General features: G+C 38.8%; 1 protein-coding gene across 2 annotated transcripts in view; it reads left to right on the top strand.

The window, feature by feature from the left end:
- The window catches only part of LYK3 (protein kinase family protein / peptidoglycan-binding LysM domain-containing protein), a 101,007-nt gene extending 99,682 nt beyond the window's left edge, over nucleotides 1–1,325 (top strand). For both annotated transcript variants that reach the window (XM_086813129.1, XM_086813130.1), the window contains 4 exons: nucleotides 92–189; nucleotides 473–620; nucleotides 773–880; nucleotides 995–1,325. In XM_086813129.1, the coding sequence (XP_086669255.1) occupies nucleotides 92–189; nucleotides 473–620; nucleotides 773–880; nucleotides 995–1,159 (519 nt within the window). In that variant the 3' untranslated portion in view covers nucleotides 1,160–1,325. The remainder of the gene's footprint in view (nucleotides 1–91; nucleotides 190–472; nucleotides 621–772; nucleotides 881–994) is intronic.
- Nucleotides 1,326–22,380: the final 21,055 nt, after the last annotated feature.

Here is a 22,380-nt window from a genome sequence, read left to right as displayed (position 1 = left end):
TGTGTGAGGGGGTGTGTTGGCTTGCGTGTATGCGAAGAAGATGACTCTGATTTCATAGAAGGCACTGATCTCTATTCTTGTTGTGGCCTAGGTTGCAGACTTTGGGCTGGCTAAACTAGTAGAAAAGACGAGTGGAGGGGAAACTTCGGTGACGAGAATAGTTGGCACTTTTGGCTATCTTGCTCCAGAGTAAGGCTGTAGGCTGTTATGCTCCATGCCCACGTAGCTAAACAGTACACTTGTATCTTGCTCTAGAGCATGCACACACACACACACATACATATATGCATGCATACATCCATACATACATCAAGCATGCATGCATGTGCCTACATGTAATTGTTAAATGACACAGGAAAATGATCTTTTAAACGTAAGTTTCAGCTACCAGTTTGGCAATGGTGGTGATGATTTGTTGTCTAGAACGGGTCCAAGATGCATTTCTAAAGTACGGCGTGTCTTGTGAACACAGGTATAGTCGTGATGGGATAGCCACATCAAAGAGCGATGTGTATGCATTTGGTGTGGTCCTGTTTGAACTCATTACTGGCAAAGAAGCCATATCAAAGAGCAGAGTTGCTATGCCTGGCACTCCTGAGAGACGTTCCCTTATTTCAATTGTAAGAAATTGTGATGAGAAAATCAGACTAAACAAAGTCTCAGCATATATTTTGTTTGTTTGAAGCTTCTAGATTTCATAGTGGTTGCTTGCTGCTCTTACCATACTCAATCATCACAAGCTTTGAGGCACTAGTTCCTGTTTCTTATCCAGATGTCAAGGGCTCTTAGGGATTGTCCCAATCCTATACAGATGGGCAGACTTTGTGAGCTCATAGACCCGAATCTGATGGACATGTTCCCTCGGGACTGTCTCTACAAGGTGGACTCCAACAGACATTTGTTTCTTTTCTCACCAGAAAAACAGACAGTGTTGATCATTTTTTTCATGGAATAAGTATTTGACTTCAGAAAGTACTTGGTTGTTGTTGAACAGATGGCCAAGCTTGGACAACAATGTGTTGAGGAAGATCCCATCCTGCGGCCTGACATGAAATATGTTGTATTTACTCTCTCTCAAATATTGCTTTCTTCAATTGAATGGGAAGCCACCCTTGCAGGCAACAGCCAGGTCTTTAGTGGACTCATTCAGGGTAGATAGTTTCAGATGTGGAACATCCTTTACAATGTGTTGTACATTAAACCAAATGCAGCTTGAGAGCTGCAAAAGAAGATTTTTTTTAGCAAAGTTGCACCTTCAGTCAAGAGAGACGATGTTTCAAGGCTTTTACTGATTGGACTTACAAGAAAGAATATGTTTTTCCTCTGCTCTTTTTTGTAACTAGAAAGATCCTACTTGTAGAATCCATGTAGCTAAGAGCCTGTAAAACCAGATCAGATAACATGAAGAGTAGGAGAGAGGGTTTGGGTAGGGCTATCAGTGAAGCCATGAGCCCTTCACAAAATAACACAGCCTACTGGATATCTTACTCTGTTGTCATGGTCCCTATGAGACTCGTCCAATCAGAATGGGATGAAAAATCTTCCTTTCCCACTTAGCAGTCACGATGTCATGACTGTCCTGTAAGGTTCATCCAATCAGAATGGGATGAATAAATTCTGTCCTCAATCAGCAGTCGCCATGTTGGGTTTGGGAAAAGATGGGTTCACTTTATCGTGGAGCATGCTCATCTTTTGAAAAATCCACCTCGTCCTGAGAGGAGGAGGAAAAATGCCTCGAATTTTTCAAAAAATAGTAATCGGACGAAATCATGAAGAAAATACTTGTTCAAATTTGCCTTTTCCTCTTCAACTCATGGTGAGAAGGATTCATGTGAGGTTTACTCAAAAATGTTTCCTGAACACTGGTTCTGCATCCTCTGCCAAACCTGTTTATCTGGTGAGATCAGGGAGGGAATGGACATGGGGAGAAACGGAGAGCCCAGTTAGAAGCGACCCATTTTGTAGTGGGGAAATGGTCAGCCCACGTCTATTCTTGGACGTCATGAGTTGTGGGGAGCAGAGCATACGGACTCAGAAAACAAGGAGCCAGCTCGGATTGTGGAAAAGACAGTAACACAATGATTGAGGTGTGCACGCCAGCTCAGATTTCTGCAGAATGTTCCTCGTTTTCTGGGCCGAATTCTGGATGGCGACACGACTGGTCGATGCAGGAGATGAGGATTGATTCCATTGCAGAAAGGCACTCCGATTGTACGGTGGGGGTGGTCCTGTAATGTTTGTTGAATGAAGCTGTGTGCTGGGCTGCTCATGAGGTAAAGGTATTATTAAGAGCCCCAACAACAAACAAAAAAAAATACGGGACACATGCTAGCCGACCCAGGCTGCTAATGTGCAGCTCTTTGGTCGAACCCTGGCACATTCTTCTTTACCAAAATCTTGCATATAAAAGAGTGATGGAAAATGATTTTTGCGTCAAGAAAGCCCATCAATAATTATTAATTTGGACCATTTAGATTAGCAAGTAGAGAGACTTAATATATATTGTGTGTTGGGAGAGGGCATAGGAAAGAGCCACCTAAACCTACCCAGCGAGGTTACACCTAAACCTACCCAGCGAGGTTACGAGCGTGTTAAGCACGTATGGCCAATGGATGATTAGAAATGTAATGTGTGAGAGCAGTGAAGATGCTTTCGATGATGCATGGCTTGTGTAAAAGGATGTGATGTATTATATATAGCTCTTCTTCGTTTGGTCGTTATAAGAGCAGTATGGGGGAGAGAACACGATTGGCATCCAAAAGCACCTTTCGACACTATGGATTTGTCTTGTGCCCTCGTATGTGATGATCCTGTGCCTTGTTGCACCACCTTATCAAATGACACTTTACGGAACTGAGAGGAACCTGGTAGCACTTGCCTCAAAGTAACGTTGCCTCTTAAAAGTTGTGTACATTAGCCTCCAGCATTTGAGTACTTCGGATAATTGGGATTGATGAGTACTTGTTTGCATGATATGAAATCCATTAAGAAAGTTGTACACTTGTGACCTTGCTACTCTTTCCAATGCATCCTCAATGAAAGTCAATGGGCAGAGTTCCTACTTGTACATGCAGTTAAATGCTTTATCAAGTGGACAATTATGTGGAGTTTCTTTTTTGTATTAAGCACAATCACAATTGGGGAGGTAAGTATGCAGCCAAACCGATAAGTATGCAGCCAAATCGATAAGTATGCAATCGGGACCACCCCGAACCCCACCCCCATAAGCACTGAATTTGAATTGTTTTTGTAGGTACTTTGAGCAATTGGCATTGCATCGTCACCTCTGTTGAGACTCCTTTCATGTTCTTTGCAGCTCCATGTAAAACATTCTTTGTACTCCTTTCATGTTCTTTGCAGCTCCATGTAAAACATTCTTTGTACTCCATTAGCCACCTTAACATTTGCTAGCACATAGAGTCCTCCACACGTAATGCCAAATCTATCTCTTTGGCCTTTTCTCGGACCATCTAAGATGGCTTTCCTTGTCTTCATTTCTCGAATGAAAAGCATACTCTCCAAGTCTTCTAGATTCCAGATTCTATTTCTTCTAGCCTATAATACATATACTTAGGCTACATATTATAGCTATCTTGTGCATCCAATTGATGCAATCATCACTATGTAGGTTATCTTTATCTCCATTTGAGCTAAATTAGGGGTTCCTTAGTGTCAAATGCTTTGGTAAAGTCCCTAACACTTGCTAACTAGATTTGGGTTGTTTTTGAGCCATATTACCATTGCTATCATCAACCTAAATCTACCGAAGATTAATCTAATGTTGGTAGGAGCTAAGACCTAGAAATCTGAAATGGATCTAGACCAAGAGTCAAGGAATCAAACACACAAAAGATCAATTCTAGCATCCATTTGATGGGAGACGAGCACACATGAGAAATACATGAGATTATGAAAAAAATAAAGAAAATCCATGTGGACATGTAGCAAAGAAGGAACGCACATAAGGCCTAAGTGATTTAACCTCTCCCCATGAGGATGGCTATCAAGCTTGCCATGAGCCTTAGACCATGAATGAGCATCTCTAAGAAAGGAGCCATGAGTACCTGTAGATGTGCAAGTGATAAATGACAAAAAGATCCCTACAATGAACCCAAGGTCCTATTTATAGTAGCCTTGTTCATGGTCCATTATTTACATGTTTTTTTATCTTAGCTTGCTTTTCATTACAAACCATCCCTTTCCAAAGATCGTCCTCAAAATCATACAAGATATCTACAATTCAACATATCCTCAAATGAAACCAGTGGGAAGTGGTGAAGGTTCCAATTATGCTCTCCAAATGTAATGAAGTCCATGAGACTTCATCTCCAATGCATATGTGTGAGTTTCCAAAAGTAGCCATGTCGAAGTAGTATGAACCCATGAATCCATAACATGAGCAACGTAGAACTAGATCCTCTAATCATGAAAGAAGTGCTCTTGAAGCATAGTGAACTATTATGGTATAGCCCATGTCGATATTGAAACCACTTGTAAATCTCTCATGAAAACACTTCAAAATGAGTTCCAAATGACGTGAGCATGATGCCAAAGCATCTACATATCATAAACTACCATCATAGTAACCATTAGAGCTCATTGTAATCATCGAGAGACTCCCAAAAGTGTCTCTACCAAATCTGTCCATAAATTTCCAAAATGCACATCTTCCATTATAGAGTCATAAAAGCCCATATAATGCATATCAAATGGCCAAACCAATTTCTTCCATAATAGAGCTTGTTGCACATAAGAAAGTGGTTGCCATGCATCCTCATCCATAAGAAATTGTGTACATCTCTCTCATACATGAATCCCACCACTAGGGTCAAATGGAAATGTATCCTTTTGAAATGTCATGTCATCCATAATGTGACCATTATTCCAACCATCGGGGTTAAATAGAAACGTATCACTCTCTTTTATGGAAGAGTGATCCTCATGTGACTCCAGCTTCATGGGGCAGTCAAACCCTTCAACTTCATAGGACTCCTTGGTCCTCTCCTCTATCCATGAGAATCATGGTGGCTATAACCTTCTTAGCTTTGCATACATGCCCGGGTGACCATGTCTCTTTCCACTTGAAGCATAAGCCTTTGCTTCTTAACTCATCAATCTTTGGGTCATTCATCCTTTGAGTCTTGTTGAAGGTTTGAGGAGATTTCTTGTTGGAAGTATTCCTTTTCTTTGCATCAAAACGAGCTTCACTCTTTGGGCTCTCCACCTCCATAAATGGTAGTCAATCTAGGAATGAAAGAGGGTGGTATAGGAAGAGAGTTTGTACCCTTATTAGAAGAAATAATGGGTGGCTTAGATGAGTCATTCGTGAGTAAAGTGGACTGTGATTTTTTGTATTTGAACTTATAAAGCTCCGCCAACCTCATAACCTCTTTATGGATAGGTGGTCTTTGAGCTGATACATCCGCTTTTGATGAAGGAGTCCAACCCATGAATAAACTTCTTCATATTCATGTCCTTATTGAGTCTAGCCATAAACATAGAGAGTTTCATGAACTTTTTGATGCACTCTCTAACCAATATGCCCTTTTGTGAGAGTTCATACCATTCTTTATGGTATCAGTCAAGAACCAAAGGTGAAAAAATGCCATATTCATCTCTCTTCAATTCTTCCCAAGTATGTGGCACAGTCCCTTCTTTGACCAAATGTCTCCACCGTTGATGGGTATTTCCAAGTGTAAGGAAGCAAATTGTGCTTTATCCCACTCATTCTTTGGATATAGCTGAAAATATGTATCCATTTTGTTCATCCGTTCCTCCAATTCATGTAGGGTTGATTCTTCACCCTTGAATTTGAGGAGTGAGATCTTATCCCTAACATCCTTAGGAGTAGTATATGATGCATTCTCATGATAATTAGGGGGTTTGTACCTTTGCATTTACATATATGATCCCAAGAATTGTGAAAATTTCTTGTACTCCTTGATGAAGTTAGGCATTTCCATCCATCTATCATGAGCTTTCCTTTGCCTTTCAGTGAATGACATAAGCTCCCAATCATGTTCAACCACATCATCATCATCAACATACAACTCTTCTTCAAACATAGAAGATTGATTTTCCTTGAAATGTGAAAATAGTCTTTTGGGTTCTCCAAGGTTTGGTTCCAAGTGTTTAAACCAAGATGTATATTGCTTTCCATGTAATTGAGAGGGACCGGCCTCATTTCCTTCATGAGAGGTCTTCTACCCTCCACACATGAATCCACATGTGGCATTCTTTGTAAGATTTTCATGAGTAACCCTTGTAAAAGCCTCTTGTATATGTTGCTTGCCTTCTCTTCGGTCTTCAAAAGAGATCCCATGAAAGGGTTGCTTGTCTCCTATGACCATCATCATGCTTAAGTTGACCCATTGGCTGGGCTAACTTTTCTTTCATCAATCCATGGAACGATAGGCTACCACTTGCGTGGATAGCCTATTGCCCACCAAAAGATATTGATGTGTGAAGACTGAGTAGACTGGGAAGCCTTAGTTAGGCTCTTTGGCAATGTTTACCATACATATATATTCCAGTTAGAATTCACTGGCTATGTTGCCAAATAAATGCAGTGATGACCTGCATGTAAACTATTAAAACAGAGAAGGAAAAGAGTATTTTTGAAGGTAGACTACCTATAACCAGCCCACCAAAGGCACTATGGCTATGAGTCAAGCTCCAACCTCAATCTAGACAGCAATTCTATCTTTATGACTATCGGCCAGAGGCACAGTCATAGCAAGAATTGTTTGTAGACTTTCCTTATCCTTATATAGCTCAGCCAAAAGCTTAACCCAATCATTAAAAGACACGAGTTGTAGAAGAGAGCCATATTGGCACGCCTCTTGTCGAACCGAGGACACGATAATATATTGTGCTTCTTCGGTCTTGATGCATGCCAAAACATGCTGGCAGGCCTTTAACGGTGAATGGTCAGGAGGAATCTCTGACCCTCTGAAAAGGGGTAAAATCTATGAGACATAAAACAGAGTATTAGTCAAAATAAAGGTACTATTGAAGCTAGACTCCCTAAAACCAGCCAACCTAAGGGCACCATGGCTGTGAGCCAAGCTCCAACCTCAATCGGCATATAATTCAATCTTTAAGACTATCAGCTAAAAGCACAATGATAGAGAGAATTGTATACGTCTAAGGTATAAAGAGTATGATGGACTATCTCTAAAGAGAGTAGCCCTTGTAGCTAGAGTGTGTGTTTTCGTTTTAAACATAATACAATACCCTACAGCTGAATACCAAATTCAAAAGACACTCTATACTCAAGATATGAATGGAAACATGATATATTTTATCATCTGTGTAATACATCATGTTTTTGGAGCACTGAAACTTCAAGATGAGATTTAGATCTAGTGAGAGAAAAAAAACACAAAAAGCCGAGGCAGATCCTCGGCGGCAGAGAAACCCTTTTTCACACATGCAATCCAGAGAAGGTGAGTCCTGTTACCTGCATCCATAAAAAGAGACAAACAAAAGTGTTAGTCTGGATGTGTCTTGCAGGTGTCAGGGGACTCAACCACTTGTCATCAATGTCACTCAACACTACACATATCATAGGTCTCTATATAGTAAAGAATTTCACAACACAAGTTATATCAAGAAAGCAAGCTATACCCAATCAATGCAGCCATTGATTAGACCAAGAGCATTGAGAGAATACCATTATCAGAATTAAGATTTCTCTTTTATCAGTCTAAGCCAAACCCATCTTACTCACTGTATCAGTGCTATTTGCAGATTCAGAATCTTTGTAGAAAAAATTTGAATCCTAATTCCAACCCTGTTTGGTCAAAAAATCTTAATATGTACCTATAGAATATACAGATGATTGTTTCCTAATTACAAAAGGAAATAAGAACTTTTCCATTCTATACGAAATTTGCCTATTGAGGTAAATCTTAATTGATGGAAAGTTACCCTAGTCTTTACAAAGTTCCCTGTAAGCTTATTATTCATATTATTTCATTCAATTTTAGAAAGTTTTTTTTTATTGTTTAGATTTAAGATCATCCAAACTATTCTAGAATTATAAAATTTTATCTTTTTGGTAAAGTAAAAGTGAATCGGTCAAAATAGAGAATTGAATTGTGTAACATTATAAAATCTGAGTGAGTACCTACCATGTACCAGAGTGTAAACAATCTATGCAAGAAGTAATTTGGAAAACTAAAAACTTCAGAGCTACGTGTGTATCAATAGGCTCTGCAACAAAGCTAGTTTCAACATTTTGTTAAAAGATGAGCACTTGGCAATTTTAGCATAGTTACCCCCCCTGATAAGAAAAGTTGGTTCTATTCCAGTCTATTTCAGAAAAGTGGTCCCAGGAACAGATCCAGTGGAGGCGGGGGCCTGTAGCTCAGGGGAATAGAGCACGTGGCAATGAACCACGGTGTCGGGGGTTCGAATCCATCCTTGCCCACAATCAATCATCCCTAAATGAAATGTCCCTTATATTTTGTTTTAAGGGAGTCGGCATGTAATTTCGGGCGTAGACCAAATCCGAGTAGAGCTTTAGTATATGAAAAAGGGCACTTGGCCAAAAAGGGTGAGCACTTAGCCTAATCAAGGACACTTGCAGATAAACAAGTTTTAGCAGTAAATTCAAAAACCAACAGTATCAAGCCACTCATGTTAAGGAGCAATATTGGCTAGTCCAAGATAAGCAGCAATCCTATTATCAAAAAGGCCAGCTACTACTGGAGGCAATAGTTAGCCTAAACAGTCTGAAATACTACAAGCAATAAGAAAAAATTCTAGAAGCATGATCCTGCAAGGCAGAGAATGTCGATGTTATAGCATCAAACTGGCCCACCCACAGTCATAGCAAGGGAATGTGTGAAACAGCCCCATTAGCATCATAACATACTATGTGCAATAGAGTATGTGAATCATAAAGCATGAACTAGAATGTGTGAAGCAGCATAGCAGAACCACACCACGTGATAGAGCTAGTTCTCTGCACATAGTAAACTAGTAATGACCGGAACACTGCTAATATGCAGGGTACCTCCAAGTCAACCTATGACATGAGTAGTAAGACTCATGGTATAATATCTCACAAGGAACAATGCTAGCTAGCATCATGTAAAAAGGGCAGCTCTTAGCAATATTCAAACAATCCATTTTTGAAAGCATATAAGCTGCAAAAAATAGTTCAGCAGTCTTAGCCTGCAATTCAAAAAGTATGCATGCCAAAGCAACAGACGAGACCTCCTATAATCATAGCAAGAGGATGTGTGAAACTGCATTAGCAGTAGCATGTCATAATATGTGCATCATAGTATGTGATTCATATTGATGAACATCTCAGAATGTGTGAAGCAGCATATCAAAACCTTCTACGTGCAATCAAGAGAATCGTCTAGAGGCACACAGCAACCTACCAATCCACAAACCCCATCCAATATGCAGGGTAGCCTCACGTCAACAAAAGAAATAAGTCTCATGGTAAAAATACCTCTGTAGAATTTTGCCCAGCAATATCTAGGTCCATGTCTTGTGGACACGTATTACCCATTAATCATTAGAAGTGAAAGTCGAGAGAACATCTATCCATAAGAGATGAAAGCAAATAAAGTCCCTAATACAGAGCTCCTATGTTAACAATACCTACAGCATACTAGTATTCAGACCCTATCTGTAGTAAGCCAGGGTTTACCATACATCATGAAGCCAAGTAGATTATTTAGTACATAAGCCACAGGTTCAGATTCTGTAACCATTCTGACGAGATCAGATAACTGCATGTAGTCTGTACATAATGTATTCCACAAGTAATTATCTCTTATGTGCTATGTAATCATTAGTGAAAAGAATCGTGTTTTCTAATAGAGCTCCATTATACAAATAAAGACATTGTGCAACCACATTAGGTAAAAATAGAAATTCAAATATACATTGCACCTGTGAAGAAGGGGAACCGATCATAGTAAGCAATAGAACCATGATCACAAAACATACCCAAAGGGCTAAGTGAGGGACCTGAGTAAGCAATAGACAAGGAGACTAGTGAGTGTGTGCCACTCACCCCAAATTTGTTTTGATTTATAGCAAATCCTCAGTCGATGCATCTTCATGCATCAGCAGTCCATGTGGCCTCTCATCATTGCAGGCATATAAATAGAGCAGTCCAAAAGCAAAAAGGGCACCATCATCTTCTTTGTGTGGTGTTACCCATCTCCTCATTGTAGAGCCGAAGTTAGGTTTAATATGATAACAATAAAGTTACTCAAATTGTGTTAACCAATAAGTTATATTTTGGGACTCCTCCAAGTCAAAGTATATATAGCCTAGTGCCCACATTAAACTAAAAAGATTATCCCAAGCAATAAATAAAAAAGATTTGACATTATGATAGGTATGATGTGTGTATTGTGTGTGTGTGTGTGTCTGTGTTCTATAGCAATAAAAAAGCCAAACTCTTGTATGGTCTCCAGATGAAAATCCAAGAGAAGCTAAAAAGAAATCTCAGCTCATACCAGAAAATGAATGAAACAGAAATTCTAGCCTTTAGTCATTAAGTGACCCAATATTGGGTTAAAGAACATGTTCAACACTACCCACCCACCCACAGGCTCCCAAAACTCTATGAGAAAGAGGTTAGAAAATTCAAGGGTCCAATAAAAACCCTTAGTTTAGAAAAATTAGGTAGCAAAATTGTATAAGTTAGAGAGATATAGGTGTGTGTGTGTGTACTCACCCCTGACCCCTGACCCGGGCATAGGCTCCACACAAATTCCTTAGTTTAGAAAAATTAGGTAGCAAAATTGTATAAGTTAGAGAGATATAGGTGTGTGTGTGTGTGTGTGTACCCACCCCTGACCCGGGCATAGGCTCCACACAAGTGGAGCGATAGGCTACCAGTTGCGTGGATAGCCTATTGCCCACCAAAAGATATTGATGTGTGAAGACTGAGTAGACTGGGAAGCCTTAGTTAGGCCCTTTGGCAATGTTTGCCATACATATATATTCCAGTTGGAATCCACTAACTAAAATTCTAGGTAAATGCAGTGATGACCTGCATGTAAACCGGGAGAAGGAAAGGAGTATTTTTGAAGGTAGACTACCTATAACCAGCCCACCAAAGGCACTATGGCTATGAGTCAAGCTCCAACCTCAATCTAAACAAGCAATTCTATCTTTAAGACTATCGACCAAAGAAGGCAAAGTGATAGTGAGAATTGTTTGTAGACTTTCCTTATCCTTATCTAGCTCAGCCAAAAGCTTAACCCAATCATTAAAGGATAGGAGTTGTAGAAGAGAGCCATGTTGGCATGGCTCTTGTCGAACCGAGGACACGATAATATCTTGTGCTTCTTCGGTCTTGATGGCACGGCTCTTGTCGAACCGAGGACAAGAGCCATGTTGGCACGGCTCTTGTCGAACCGAGGACACGATAATATCTTGTGCTTCTTCGGTCTTGATGCATGCCAAAACATGCTGGCACGCCTTTGACGGTGAACGGTCAGGAGGAATCTCTGACCCTCTGAAAAGGGGTAAAATCTATGAGACATAAAACAGAGTATTAGTCAAAAGAAAAGTACTATTGAAGCTAGACTCCCTAAAACCAGCCAACCTAAGGGCACCACGGCTGTGAGCCAAGCTCCAACCTCAATCGGCATATAATTCAATCTTTAAGACTATCGGCTAAAAGCACAATGATAGAGAGAATTGTAGACGGCTGAGGTATAAAGAGTTTGAGTATGAGTATCTGGACTATCTTCAAAGAGAGGAGCCCCTATAGCTAGAGTGTGTGTTTTCGTTTTAAACATAATACAATGCCCTACAACCGAATACCAAATTCAAAAGACACTGTATACTCAAGATATGAATGGAAACATGATATATTTCATCATCTGTTTAATACATCATATTTTTGGAGCACTGAGTGTCTCAAGTAAAACTTCAAGATGAGATTTAGATCTAGTGAGAGAAAAAAAACACAACAAGCCGAGGCAGATCCTCGACAGAGAAACCCTTTTTCACACATGTAATCCAGAGAAGGTGAGTACTGTTTACCTACATCCATAAATACAAATAAATAAAATTGTTAGTCTGGATGTGTCTTGCAGGTGTCACGGGACTCAACCACTTGTCATCAATGTCACTCAACACTACAGGTCTCTATATAGTAAATAAATTCACAACACAAGTTATATCAAGAAAGCAAGCTATACCCAATCAATGCAGCCATTGATTAGACCAAGAGCATTGAGAGAATACCATTATCAGAATTAAGATTTCTCTTTTATTAGTCTAAGCCAAACCCATCTTACTTACTATATAAGAGCTATCTATAGATTCAAAATCTTTGTAGAAAAAATCTGAATCCTAATTCCAATCCTGTTTGGTAAAAAAATCTTGATATGTACCTGTAGAATACGTGTGTGTGTGTGTGTGTGTGTGTGTGTGTGTGTGTGTGTGTGTGTGTGTGTGTGTGTGTGTGTGTGTGTGTGTGTGTTCTATAGCAATAAAATAGCCAAACTCATTTATGGTCTCTAGATGAAAATCCAAGAGAAGCTAAAAAGAAATCTCAGCTCATACCAAAAAATGAATGAAACAGAAATTCTAGCCTTTAGTCATTAAGTGACCCAATATTGGGTTAAAGAACATGTTCAACACAACCCACAAGTTCCAAAAATTCTATGAGAAACAGGTTAGAAAATTCAAGGGTCCAATAAAAACCCTTAGTTTAGAAAAATTAGGTAACAAAATTGTATAAGAGAGATATAGGTGTGTGTGTGTATCGAACCCTGACCCGGGCATAGGCTCCACAGAAGTGGAGCGATAGGCTACCACTTGCATGGATAGCCTATTGCCCACCATGTGTGAAGACTGAGTAGACTGGGAAGCCTTAGTTAGGCTCTTTGGCAATGTTTGCCATACATATATATTCCAGTTGGAATCCACTGGCTAAATTGCCAGGTAAATGCAGTGATAACCTGCATGTAAATCATTAAACAGAGAAGGAAAATAGTATTTTTGAATGTAGACTACCTATAACTAGCCCACCAAAGGCACTATGGCTATGAGTCAAGCTCCAATCTCAATCTAAACAAGCAATTCTATCTTTAAGACTATCGACCAAAGGCAAAGTGATAGCGAGAATTGTTTGTAGACTTTCCTTATCCTTATCTAGCTCAGCCAAAAGCTTAACCCAATCATTAAAGGACAGGAGTTGTAGAAGAGAGCCATGTTGGCAAGGCTCTTGTTGAACCGAGGAAACGATAATATCTTGTGCTTCTTTGGTCTTGATGCATGCCAAAACATGCTGGCAAGCCTTTGATGGTGAATGGTGAGGAGGAATCTCTGACCCTCTGAAAAGGGGTAAAATCTATGAGACATAAAATAGAGTATTAGTCAAAAGAAAGGTACTATTGAAGCTAGACTACCTAAAACCAGCCAACCTAAGGGCACCACGGCTGTGAGCCAAGCTCCAACCTCAATATAATTCAATCTTTAAGACTATCGGCTAAAAGCACAATGATAGAGAGAATTGTTGTATACGGCTAAGGTATAAAGAGTTTGAGTACGAGTATCTGGATTATCTCCAAAGAGATATCTCCAAAGAGAGTAGCCCTTGTGGCTAGAGTGTCTGTTTTTGTTTTAAACATCATACAATACCCTACAACTGAGTATCAAATTCAAAAGACACTCTATACTCAAGATATGAATGGAAACATGATATATTTCATCATCTGTATACATCATGTTTTTGGAGCACTGAGTGTCTCAACTAAAACTTCAAGATGAGATTTAGATCTAGTGAGAGAAAAAAACACAACAAGCCGAGGTAGTTCCTCGGCAGCAGAGAAACCCTTTTTCACACTTGCAATCCAGAGAAGGCGAGTCCTGTTTACCTGCATCCATAAAAACAGACAAACAAAAGTGTTAGTCTGGATGTGTCTTGCAAGTGTCAGGGGACTCAACCACTTGTCATCAATGTCACTCAACACTACACATGTCATAGGTCTCTATAGTAAAGAAATTCACAACATAAGTTATATCAAGAAAGTAAGCTGTACCCAATCAATGCAGCCCCACTGATTAGACCAAGAGCATTGAGAGAATACCATTATCAGAATTAAGATTTCTCTTTTATCAGCCTAAGCCAAACCCATCTTACTCACTATATCAAAGCTATCTGTAGATTCAAAATCTTTGTAGAAGAAATCTGAATCCTAATTCCAACCCTGTTTGGTCAAAAAATCTTAATATGTACTTGTAGAATATGTGTGTGTGTGTGTGTGTGTGTGTGTAAGTGTGTTATATAGCAATAAAAAAGCCAAACTCATTTATGGTCTCTAGATGAAAATCCAAGAGTAGCTAAAAAGAAATCTCAGCTTATACCACAAAATGAAAGCCAAAGTTAGGCTCTTTGGCAATGTTTGCCATACATATATATTCTAGTTGGAATCCACTGGCTATGTTGCCAGGTAAATGCAGTGATGACCTGCATGTAAACCGTTATAAACAGAGAAGAAAAAGAGTATTTTTAAAGGTAGACTACCTATAACCAGCCCACCAAAGGCACTATGGCTATGAGTCAAGCTCCAACCTCAATCTAAACAAGCATTTCTATCTTTAAGACTATCGGCCAGAGGCACAGTGATAGTGAGAATTATTTGTAGACTTTCCTTATCCTTATCTAGCTCAGCCAAAAGCTTAACCCAATCATTAAAGGACAGGAGTTGTAGAAGAGAGCCATGTTGGCATGGCTCTTGTCGAACTGAGGACACGATAATATCTTGTGCTTCTTCGGTGTTGATGCATGCCAAAACATGCTGGCAGGCCTTTGACGGTGAATGGTTAGGAGGAATCTCCGACCCTCTGAAAAGGGGTAAAATCTATGAGACATAAAACAGAGTATTAGTCAAAAGAAAGGTACTATTGAAGCTAGACTCCCTAAAACCAGCCAACCTAAGGGCACCACGGCTGTGAGCCAAGCTCCAACCTCAATCGGCATACAATTCAATCTTTAAGACTATCGGCTAAAAGCACAATGATAGCGAGAATTGTATACGTCTGAGGTATAAAAAGTTTGAGTATGAGTATCTGGACTATCTCCAAAGAGAGTAGCCCATGTAGCTAGAGTGTGTGTCTTCGTTTTAAACATAATACAATAATGTACAGCTGAATACCAAATTCAAAGGCACTCTATACTCATCAAGATATTAATGGAAACATGATATATTTCATCATCTGTGTAATACATCATGTTTTTGGAGCTCTGAGTGTCTCAAGTAAAACTTCAAGATGAGATTTAGATCTAGTGAGAGAAAAAAACACAACAAGCCGAGGCAGATCCTCGGCAGAGAAACCCTTTTTCACACATGCAATCTAGAGAAGGTGAGTCTTGTTACCTGCATCCATAAAAATAGACAAACAAAAGTGTTAGTCTGGATGTGTCTTGCAAAGTGTCAAGGGACTCAACCACTTGTCATCAATGTCACTCAACACACACATGTCATAGGTCTCTATATAGTAAAGAAATTCACAACACAAGTTATATTAAGAAAGCAAGCTGTACCCAATCAATGCAGCCATTGATTAGACCAAGAGCATTGAGAGAATACCATTATCAAAATAAATAGTTCTCTTTTATTAGTCTAAGCCAAACCCATCTTACTCACTATATCAGAGCTATCTGTAGATTCAAAATCTTTGTAGAAAAAATATGAAGCCTAATTCCAAGCTGTACCCAATCAATGCAGCCATTGATTAGACCAAGAGCATTGAGAGAATACCATTATCAGAATTAAGATTTCTCTTTTATTAGTCTAAGCCAAACCCATCTTACTCACTATATCAGAGCTATCTGTAGATTCAAAATCTTTGTAGAAAAAATATGAAGCCTAATTCCAACCTTGTTTGGTCAAAAAATCTTAATATGTACCTGTAGAATATACAAATGATTGTTTCCTAATTACAAATAAAATAAGAACTTTTCCATTCTATACAAAATTGGCCTATTGAGGTAAATCTTTAATTGATGCAAAGTTACCCTAGCCTTTACAATGTTCCCTGTAAGCTTATTATTCAGATTATTTCATTCAGTTTTATTGTTTAGATTTAAGATCATCCAAACTAGTCTAGAATTATAAAATTTTATCTTTTTGGTAAAGTAAAAGTGAGTCTGTCAAAAGAGAGAATTGAATTGTGTAACATTGTAAAATTTGAGTGAGTGCCTACCATTGAGTACCTACCATGTACCAGAGTGTAAACAATCTATGCAAGAAGTAATTTGGAAAACTAAAAACATCAGAGCTACATGTGTATCAATAGGCTCTGCAACAAAGCTAGTTTCAACATTTTGTTAAAGATGAGCATGGGCAATTTTAGCATAGTTACCTTCTGATAAGAAAAGCTGGTTCTATTCCAGCCTACTTCAAAAAAGTGGTTCGTGGAACGGATCCAGTTGAGGCGCGGACCTGTAGCTCAGGGGATTAGAACACATGGCTATACGAACCACGGTGTCCGGGGTTGGAATCCCTCCTCGCCTAAAATCAATCATCCCTAAATGAAATGTCCCTTATATTTTGTTTTAAGGGAGTTGGCATGTAATTTCGAGCATAGATCAAATCTGAGTAGAGCTTTAGTATATAAAAAAGGGCACTTGGCCAAAAAGGGTGAGCACTTAGCCCAAGCAAGGACACTTGCAGATAAACAAATTTCAATAGTAAATTCAAAAACCAATAGTATCAAGCCACTCATGTTTAGGAGCAATACTGGCTAGTCCAAGATAAGCAGCAATCCTATTATCAAAAAGGCCAACTATTGGAGGTAATAGTTAGCCTAAATAGTCTGAGATACTACAAGGAATAAGAAAAAATTCTACAAGTATGACCCTGCAAGAAGGCAGAGAATGTCCATGTTATAGCATCAAACTGGCCCACCCACAGTCATTAGCAAGGGAATGTGTGAAACAGCCCCATTAGCATCACAACATACTATGTGCAACAGAGTATGTGAATCATAAGGCATGAACTAGAATGTGTGAAGCAACATAGCAGAACCACACCATGTGTGAAGCAACATAGCAGAACCACACCATGTGATAGAGCTAATTCTCTACACATAGAAAACTAGTAATGCCCGGAACACTGATAATATACAGGGTACCTCCAATTGGGTCAACCTATGACATGAGTAGTAAGGCTCATGGTATAATATCTCCACAAGGAACAACGCTGGCTAGCATCGACCTCATCTAAAAAGGACAGCTACAACAGGCAATATTCAAACAATCCTTTTTTGAAAGTATATAAGCTACAAAAAAATTCGTTTTAAAGCTGCAAAAAATAGTTCAGCAGTCTAAGCCTGCAATTCATAAAGTATGCATGCCAAAGCAACAGACGAGATCTCTTATAATCATAGCAAGAGGATGTGTGAAACTGCACTAGTAGCAGCATATCATAATATGTGCATCATAGTATGTGAATCATACTGATGAACATCTCAAAATGTGTGAAGCAGCATATCAAAACCTTCTACGTGCAATCAAGAGAATCCTCTAGAGGTACAGCAACCTACAAATCCACAAACCCCATCCAATATGGAGGGTACCCTCACGTCAACAAAAGAAATAAGTCTCATGGTAAAAATACCTCTGTAGGATTTTGCCAAGCAATATCTAGGTCAATGTCTTGTGGACACTAATTACCCATTAATCATTAGAAGTTGAAACGCGAGAGAATATCTATCCCGAAGAGTTGAAAGCAAATAAAGTCAAAAATAAAGTCCCTAATATAGAGCTCCTATGTTAACAATACGTACAGCTTACTAGTATTTAGACCCTATCTGCCCCAAGTAGTAAGCCAGGGTTTACCATACATCATGAAGCCAAGTAGATTATTTAGTACATAAGCCATAGGTTCAGATGTGTAACCATTTTGATGAGATCAGATAACCGCATGTAGTCTGTACAAGTAATGCATTCCACAAGCAATTATCTCTTATGTGCTTTGTAATCATTAGTGAAAAGCAAAGGGTTTTATAAAAGAGCTCCATTATCCAAATTAAAGACATTGTGCAACCATATTAGGTAAAAACAAAAATTCAAATATACATTGCACATGTGAAGAAGGCACACCGATCATAGTAAGCAATAGAGCCATAATAACAAAACATACCCAAAGGGCTAAGTGAGGGACCTGAGTAAGCAATACACAAGCAAACTAGTGAGTGTGCGCCACTCACCCAAAATTTGTCTTGATTTATAGCAAATCCTTAGTCGAGGCATATTCATGCATCAGGAGCCCATGTGGTCTCTCATCATTGAAGGCATATAGTGGAAGCCTTAAATAGAGTAGTCCAAAAGCAAAAAGGGCGCCATCATCTTCTCTGTGTAGTGTAGGTTTAATATGATAACAATAAAGTGACTCAAATTGTGTTAACCAATAAGTTATATTTTGGGACTCCTCCAAGTCAAAGTATATATCTTGGTGCCCACATTAAAGTAAAAAGGTTATCCCAAGAAATAAATAAAAAATATTTGACATTATGACAGGTAAGATGTGTGTATTGTGTGTGTGTTCTATAGCAATAAAAAAGCCAAACTCATTTATGGTCTCCAGATGAAAATCCAAGAGAAGCTAAAAAGAAATCTCAGCTCATACCAGAAAATGAATGAAACAGAAATTCTAGCCTTTAGTTATTAAGTGACCCAATATTGGGTTAAAGAACATGTTCACAACACTACCCACAAGCTCCCAAAATTCTATGAGAAACAAGTTAGAAAAATCAAGGGTCCAATAAAAACCCTTAGTTTAGAAAAATTAGATAGCAAAATTGTATAAGTTAGAGAGATATAGGTGTGTGTGTGTACCCACCCCTGACCCGGGCATAGGCTCCACACAAGTGGAGCGATAGGCTATCCACTTGCGTGGATACCCTATTGCCCACCAAAAGATATTGATGTGTGAAGACTGAGTAGATTGGGAAGTCTTATTTAGGCTCGTTGGCAATGTTTGCCATACATATATATTCCAGTTGGAATCCACTAGCTCAGCCAAAAGCTTAACCCAATCATTAAAGGACAAGAGTTGTAGAAGAGAGCCATGTTGGCATGGCTCTTGTCGAATCGAGGACACAATAATATCTTGTGCTTCTTTGGTCTTGATGCATGCCAAAATATGCTAGCAGGCCTTTGACGGTGAATGGTCAGGAGGAATCTTTGACGGTGAATGGTCAGGAGGAATCTTTGACCCTCTGAAAAGGGGTAAAATCTATGAGACATAAAACACAGAGTATTAGTCAAAAGAAAGGTACTATTGAAGCTTGACTCCCTAAAACCAGCCAAAACCTAAGGGCACCATGGCTCTGAGCCAAGCTCCAACCTCAATCGGCGTACAATTCAATCTTTATGGCTATCGGTAAAAGCACAATGATAGAGAGAATTGTATATGGCTAAGGTATAAAGAGTTTGAGTATGAGTATCTGGACTATCTCCAAAGAGAGTAGCCCCTATAGCTAGAGTGTGTGTTTTTGTTTTAAACATAATACAATACCCTATAGCTGAATACCAAATTCAAAAGACACTCTATACTCAAGATATGAATGGAAACATGATATATTTCATCATGTGTGTAATACATCATGTTTTTGGAGCACTGAGTGTCTCAAGTAAAACTTCAAGATGAGATTTAGATCTAGTGAGAGAAAAAAAACACAAGAAGCCGAGGTAGAGAAACCCTTTTTCACACATGCAATCCAGAGAAGGTGAGTCCTGTTACCTACATCCATAAAAATAGACAAACAAAAGTGTTAGTCTAGATGTGTCTTGCAGGTGTCAGGGGACTCAACCACTTGTCATCAATGTCCCTCAACACTACACATGTCATAGGGCTCTATATAGTAAAGAAATTCACAACACAAGTTATATCAAGAAAGCAAGTTGTACCCAATCAATGCAGCCATTGATTAGACCAAGAGCATTGAGAGAATACTAGTATCAGAATTAAGATTTCTCTTTTATCAGTCTAAGCCAAACCCATCTTACTCACTATATCAGAGCTATCTGTAGATTCAGAATCTTTGTAGAAAAAATTTGAATCCTAATTCCAACCTTGTTTGGTCAAAAAATCTTAATATGTACCTACAGAATATACAGATGATTGTTTCCTAATTACAAAGAAAATAAGAACTTTTCCATTCTATATGAAATTTGCCTATTGAGGCAAATCTTTAATTGATGCAAAGTTACCCTAGTCTTTACAAAGTTCCCTATAAGCTTATTATTCAGATTATTTCATTCAGTTTTAGAAAAGTTTTTTTTATTGTTTAGATTTAAGATCATCCAAACTAGTCTAGAATTATAAAATTTTATCTTTTTGGTAAAGTAAAAGTGAATCTGTCAAAAAAGAGAATTGAATTGTGTAACATTATAAAATATGAGTGAGCACCTACCATGTACCAGAGTGTAAACAATCTATGCACGAAGTAATTTCGAAAACTAAGTAGCAATCCTATTATCAAAAAGGCCAGCCTACTGGAGGCAATAGTTAGCCTAAATAGTCTGAGATACTATAAGGAATAAGAAAAAATTCTACAAGTATGACCTTGCAAGGCAAAGAATGTCCATGTTATATCATCAAACCGGCCCACCCACACTCATAGCAAGGGAATGTGTGAAACAGACCCATTAGCATCACAACATACTATGTGCAACAGCAGAGTATGTGAATCATAAAGCATGAACTAGAATGTGTGAAGCAGCATAGCAGCAGGTGATAGAGCTAATTCTCTACACATAGAAAACTAGTAATGCCCGGAACACTGATAATATACAGGGTACCTCCAATTGGGTCAACGTATGACATGAGTAGTAAGGCTCATGGTATAATATCTCCACAAGGAACAACGCTAGCTAGCATCGGACTCATCTAAAAAGGACAGCTACTATAGGCAATATTCAAACAATCCGTTTTTGAAAGCATATAAGCTGCAAAAAAATCTGTTTTTGAAAGCATATAAGCTGCAAAAAAATTCGTTTTGAAAGCATATAAGGTGCAAAAAATAGTTCAGCAGTCTCAGCCTGCAATTCAAAAAGTATGCATGCCAAAGCAACAGATGAGACCTCTTATAATCAACAGATGAGACCTCTTATAATCATAGCAAGAGGATGTGTGAAACTGCACTAGTAGCAGCATATCATAATATGTGCATCATAGTATGTGAATCATACTGATGAACATCTCAGAATGTGTGAAGCAGTATATCAAAACCTTTTACGTGCAATCAAGAGAATCCTCTAGAGGTACTCAGCAACCTACAAATCCACAAACCCCATCCAATATGCAGGGTACCCTCATGTCAACAAAAGAAATAAGTCTCATGGTAAAAATACCTCTGTAGGATTTTGCCAAGCAATATCTAGGTCAATGTCTTGTGGACACGTATTATCCATTAATCAATAGAAGTGAATCTCCAGAGGACATATATCCCAAAGAGATGAAAGCAAATAAAGTCCGTAATACACAGAGCTCCTATGTTAACAATATCTACAGCATACCATTCAGACCCTATCTGCCCCAGGGTTTACCATACATCATGAAGCCAAGTAGATTATTTAGTACATAAACCACAAGTTGAGATGTGTAACCATTCTGAGATGAGATCAGATAACGGCATGTAGTCTGTACAAGTAATGCATTCCACAAGCAATTATCTCTTATGTGCTATGTAATCATTAGTGAAAAGCAAAGGGTTTTATAATAGAGCTCCATTATCCAAATTAAAGACATTGTGCAACCATATTAGGTAAAAACAGAAATTCAGATATACATTGCACCTGAAGAAGGCGCACCAATCATAGTAAGCAATAGAGCCATGATCACAAAACATACCCAAAGGGCTAAGTGAGGGACTTGAGTAAGCAATACACAAGCAGACTAGTGAGTGTGCGCCACTCACCCCAAATTTGTCTTGATTTATAGCAAATCCTCAGTCGAGGCATATTCATGCATTAGCAGCCCATGTGGCCTCTCATCATTGCAGGCATATAGTGGAGCCTTAAATAGAGCAGTCCAAAAGCAAAAAGGGTGCCCCATTAATCATTAGAAGTGAAAGTCCAGAGGACATCTATCCCAAAGAGATGAAAGCAAATAAAGTCCCTAATACAGCGCTCCTATGTTAACAATACCTACAGCATACTAGTACTCAGACCCTATCTGCCCCACGTAGTAAGCCAGGGTTTAGCACATCATGAACCCAAGTAGATTATTTAGTACATAAGCTGCCACAGTTTCAGATGTGTAACCATTCTGATGAGATCAGATAACGGCATGTAGTCTGTACAAGTAATGCATTCCACAAGCAATTATCTCTTATGTGCTATGTAATCATTAGTGAAAAGCAAAGGGTTTT

This window comes from Cibotium barometz, chromosome 19 (assembly GCF_041138505.1).
Source record: "Cibotium barometz isolate CiBa-2024 chromosome 19, ASM4113850v1, whole genome shotgun sequence".
Taxonomy (NCBI): Eukaryota; Viridiplantae; Streptophyta; class Polypodiopsida; order Cyatheales; family Cibotiaceae; genus Cibotium; species Cibotium barometz.
Note: the sequence above shows the minus strand (reverse complement) of the source record. Positions and strands in the feature narration are given on the sequence as shown.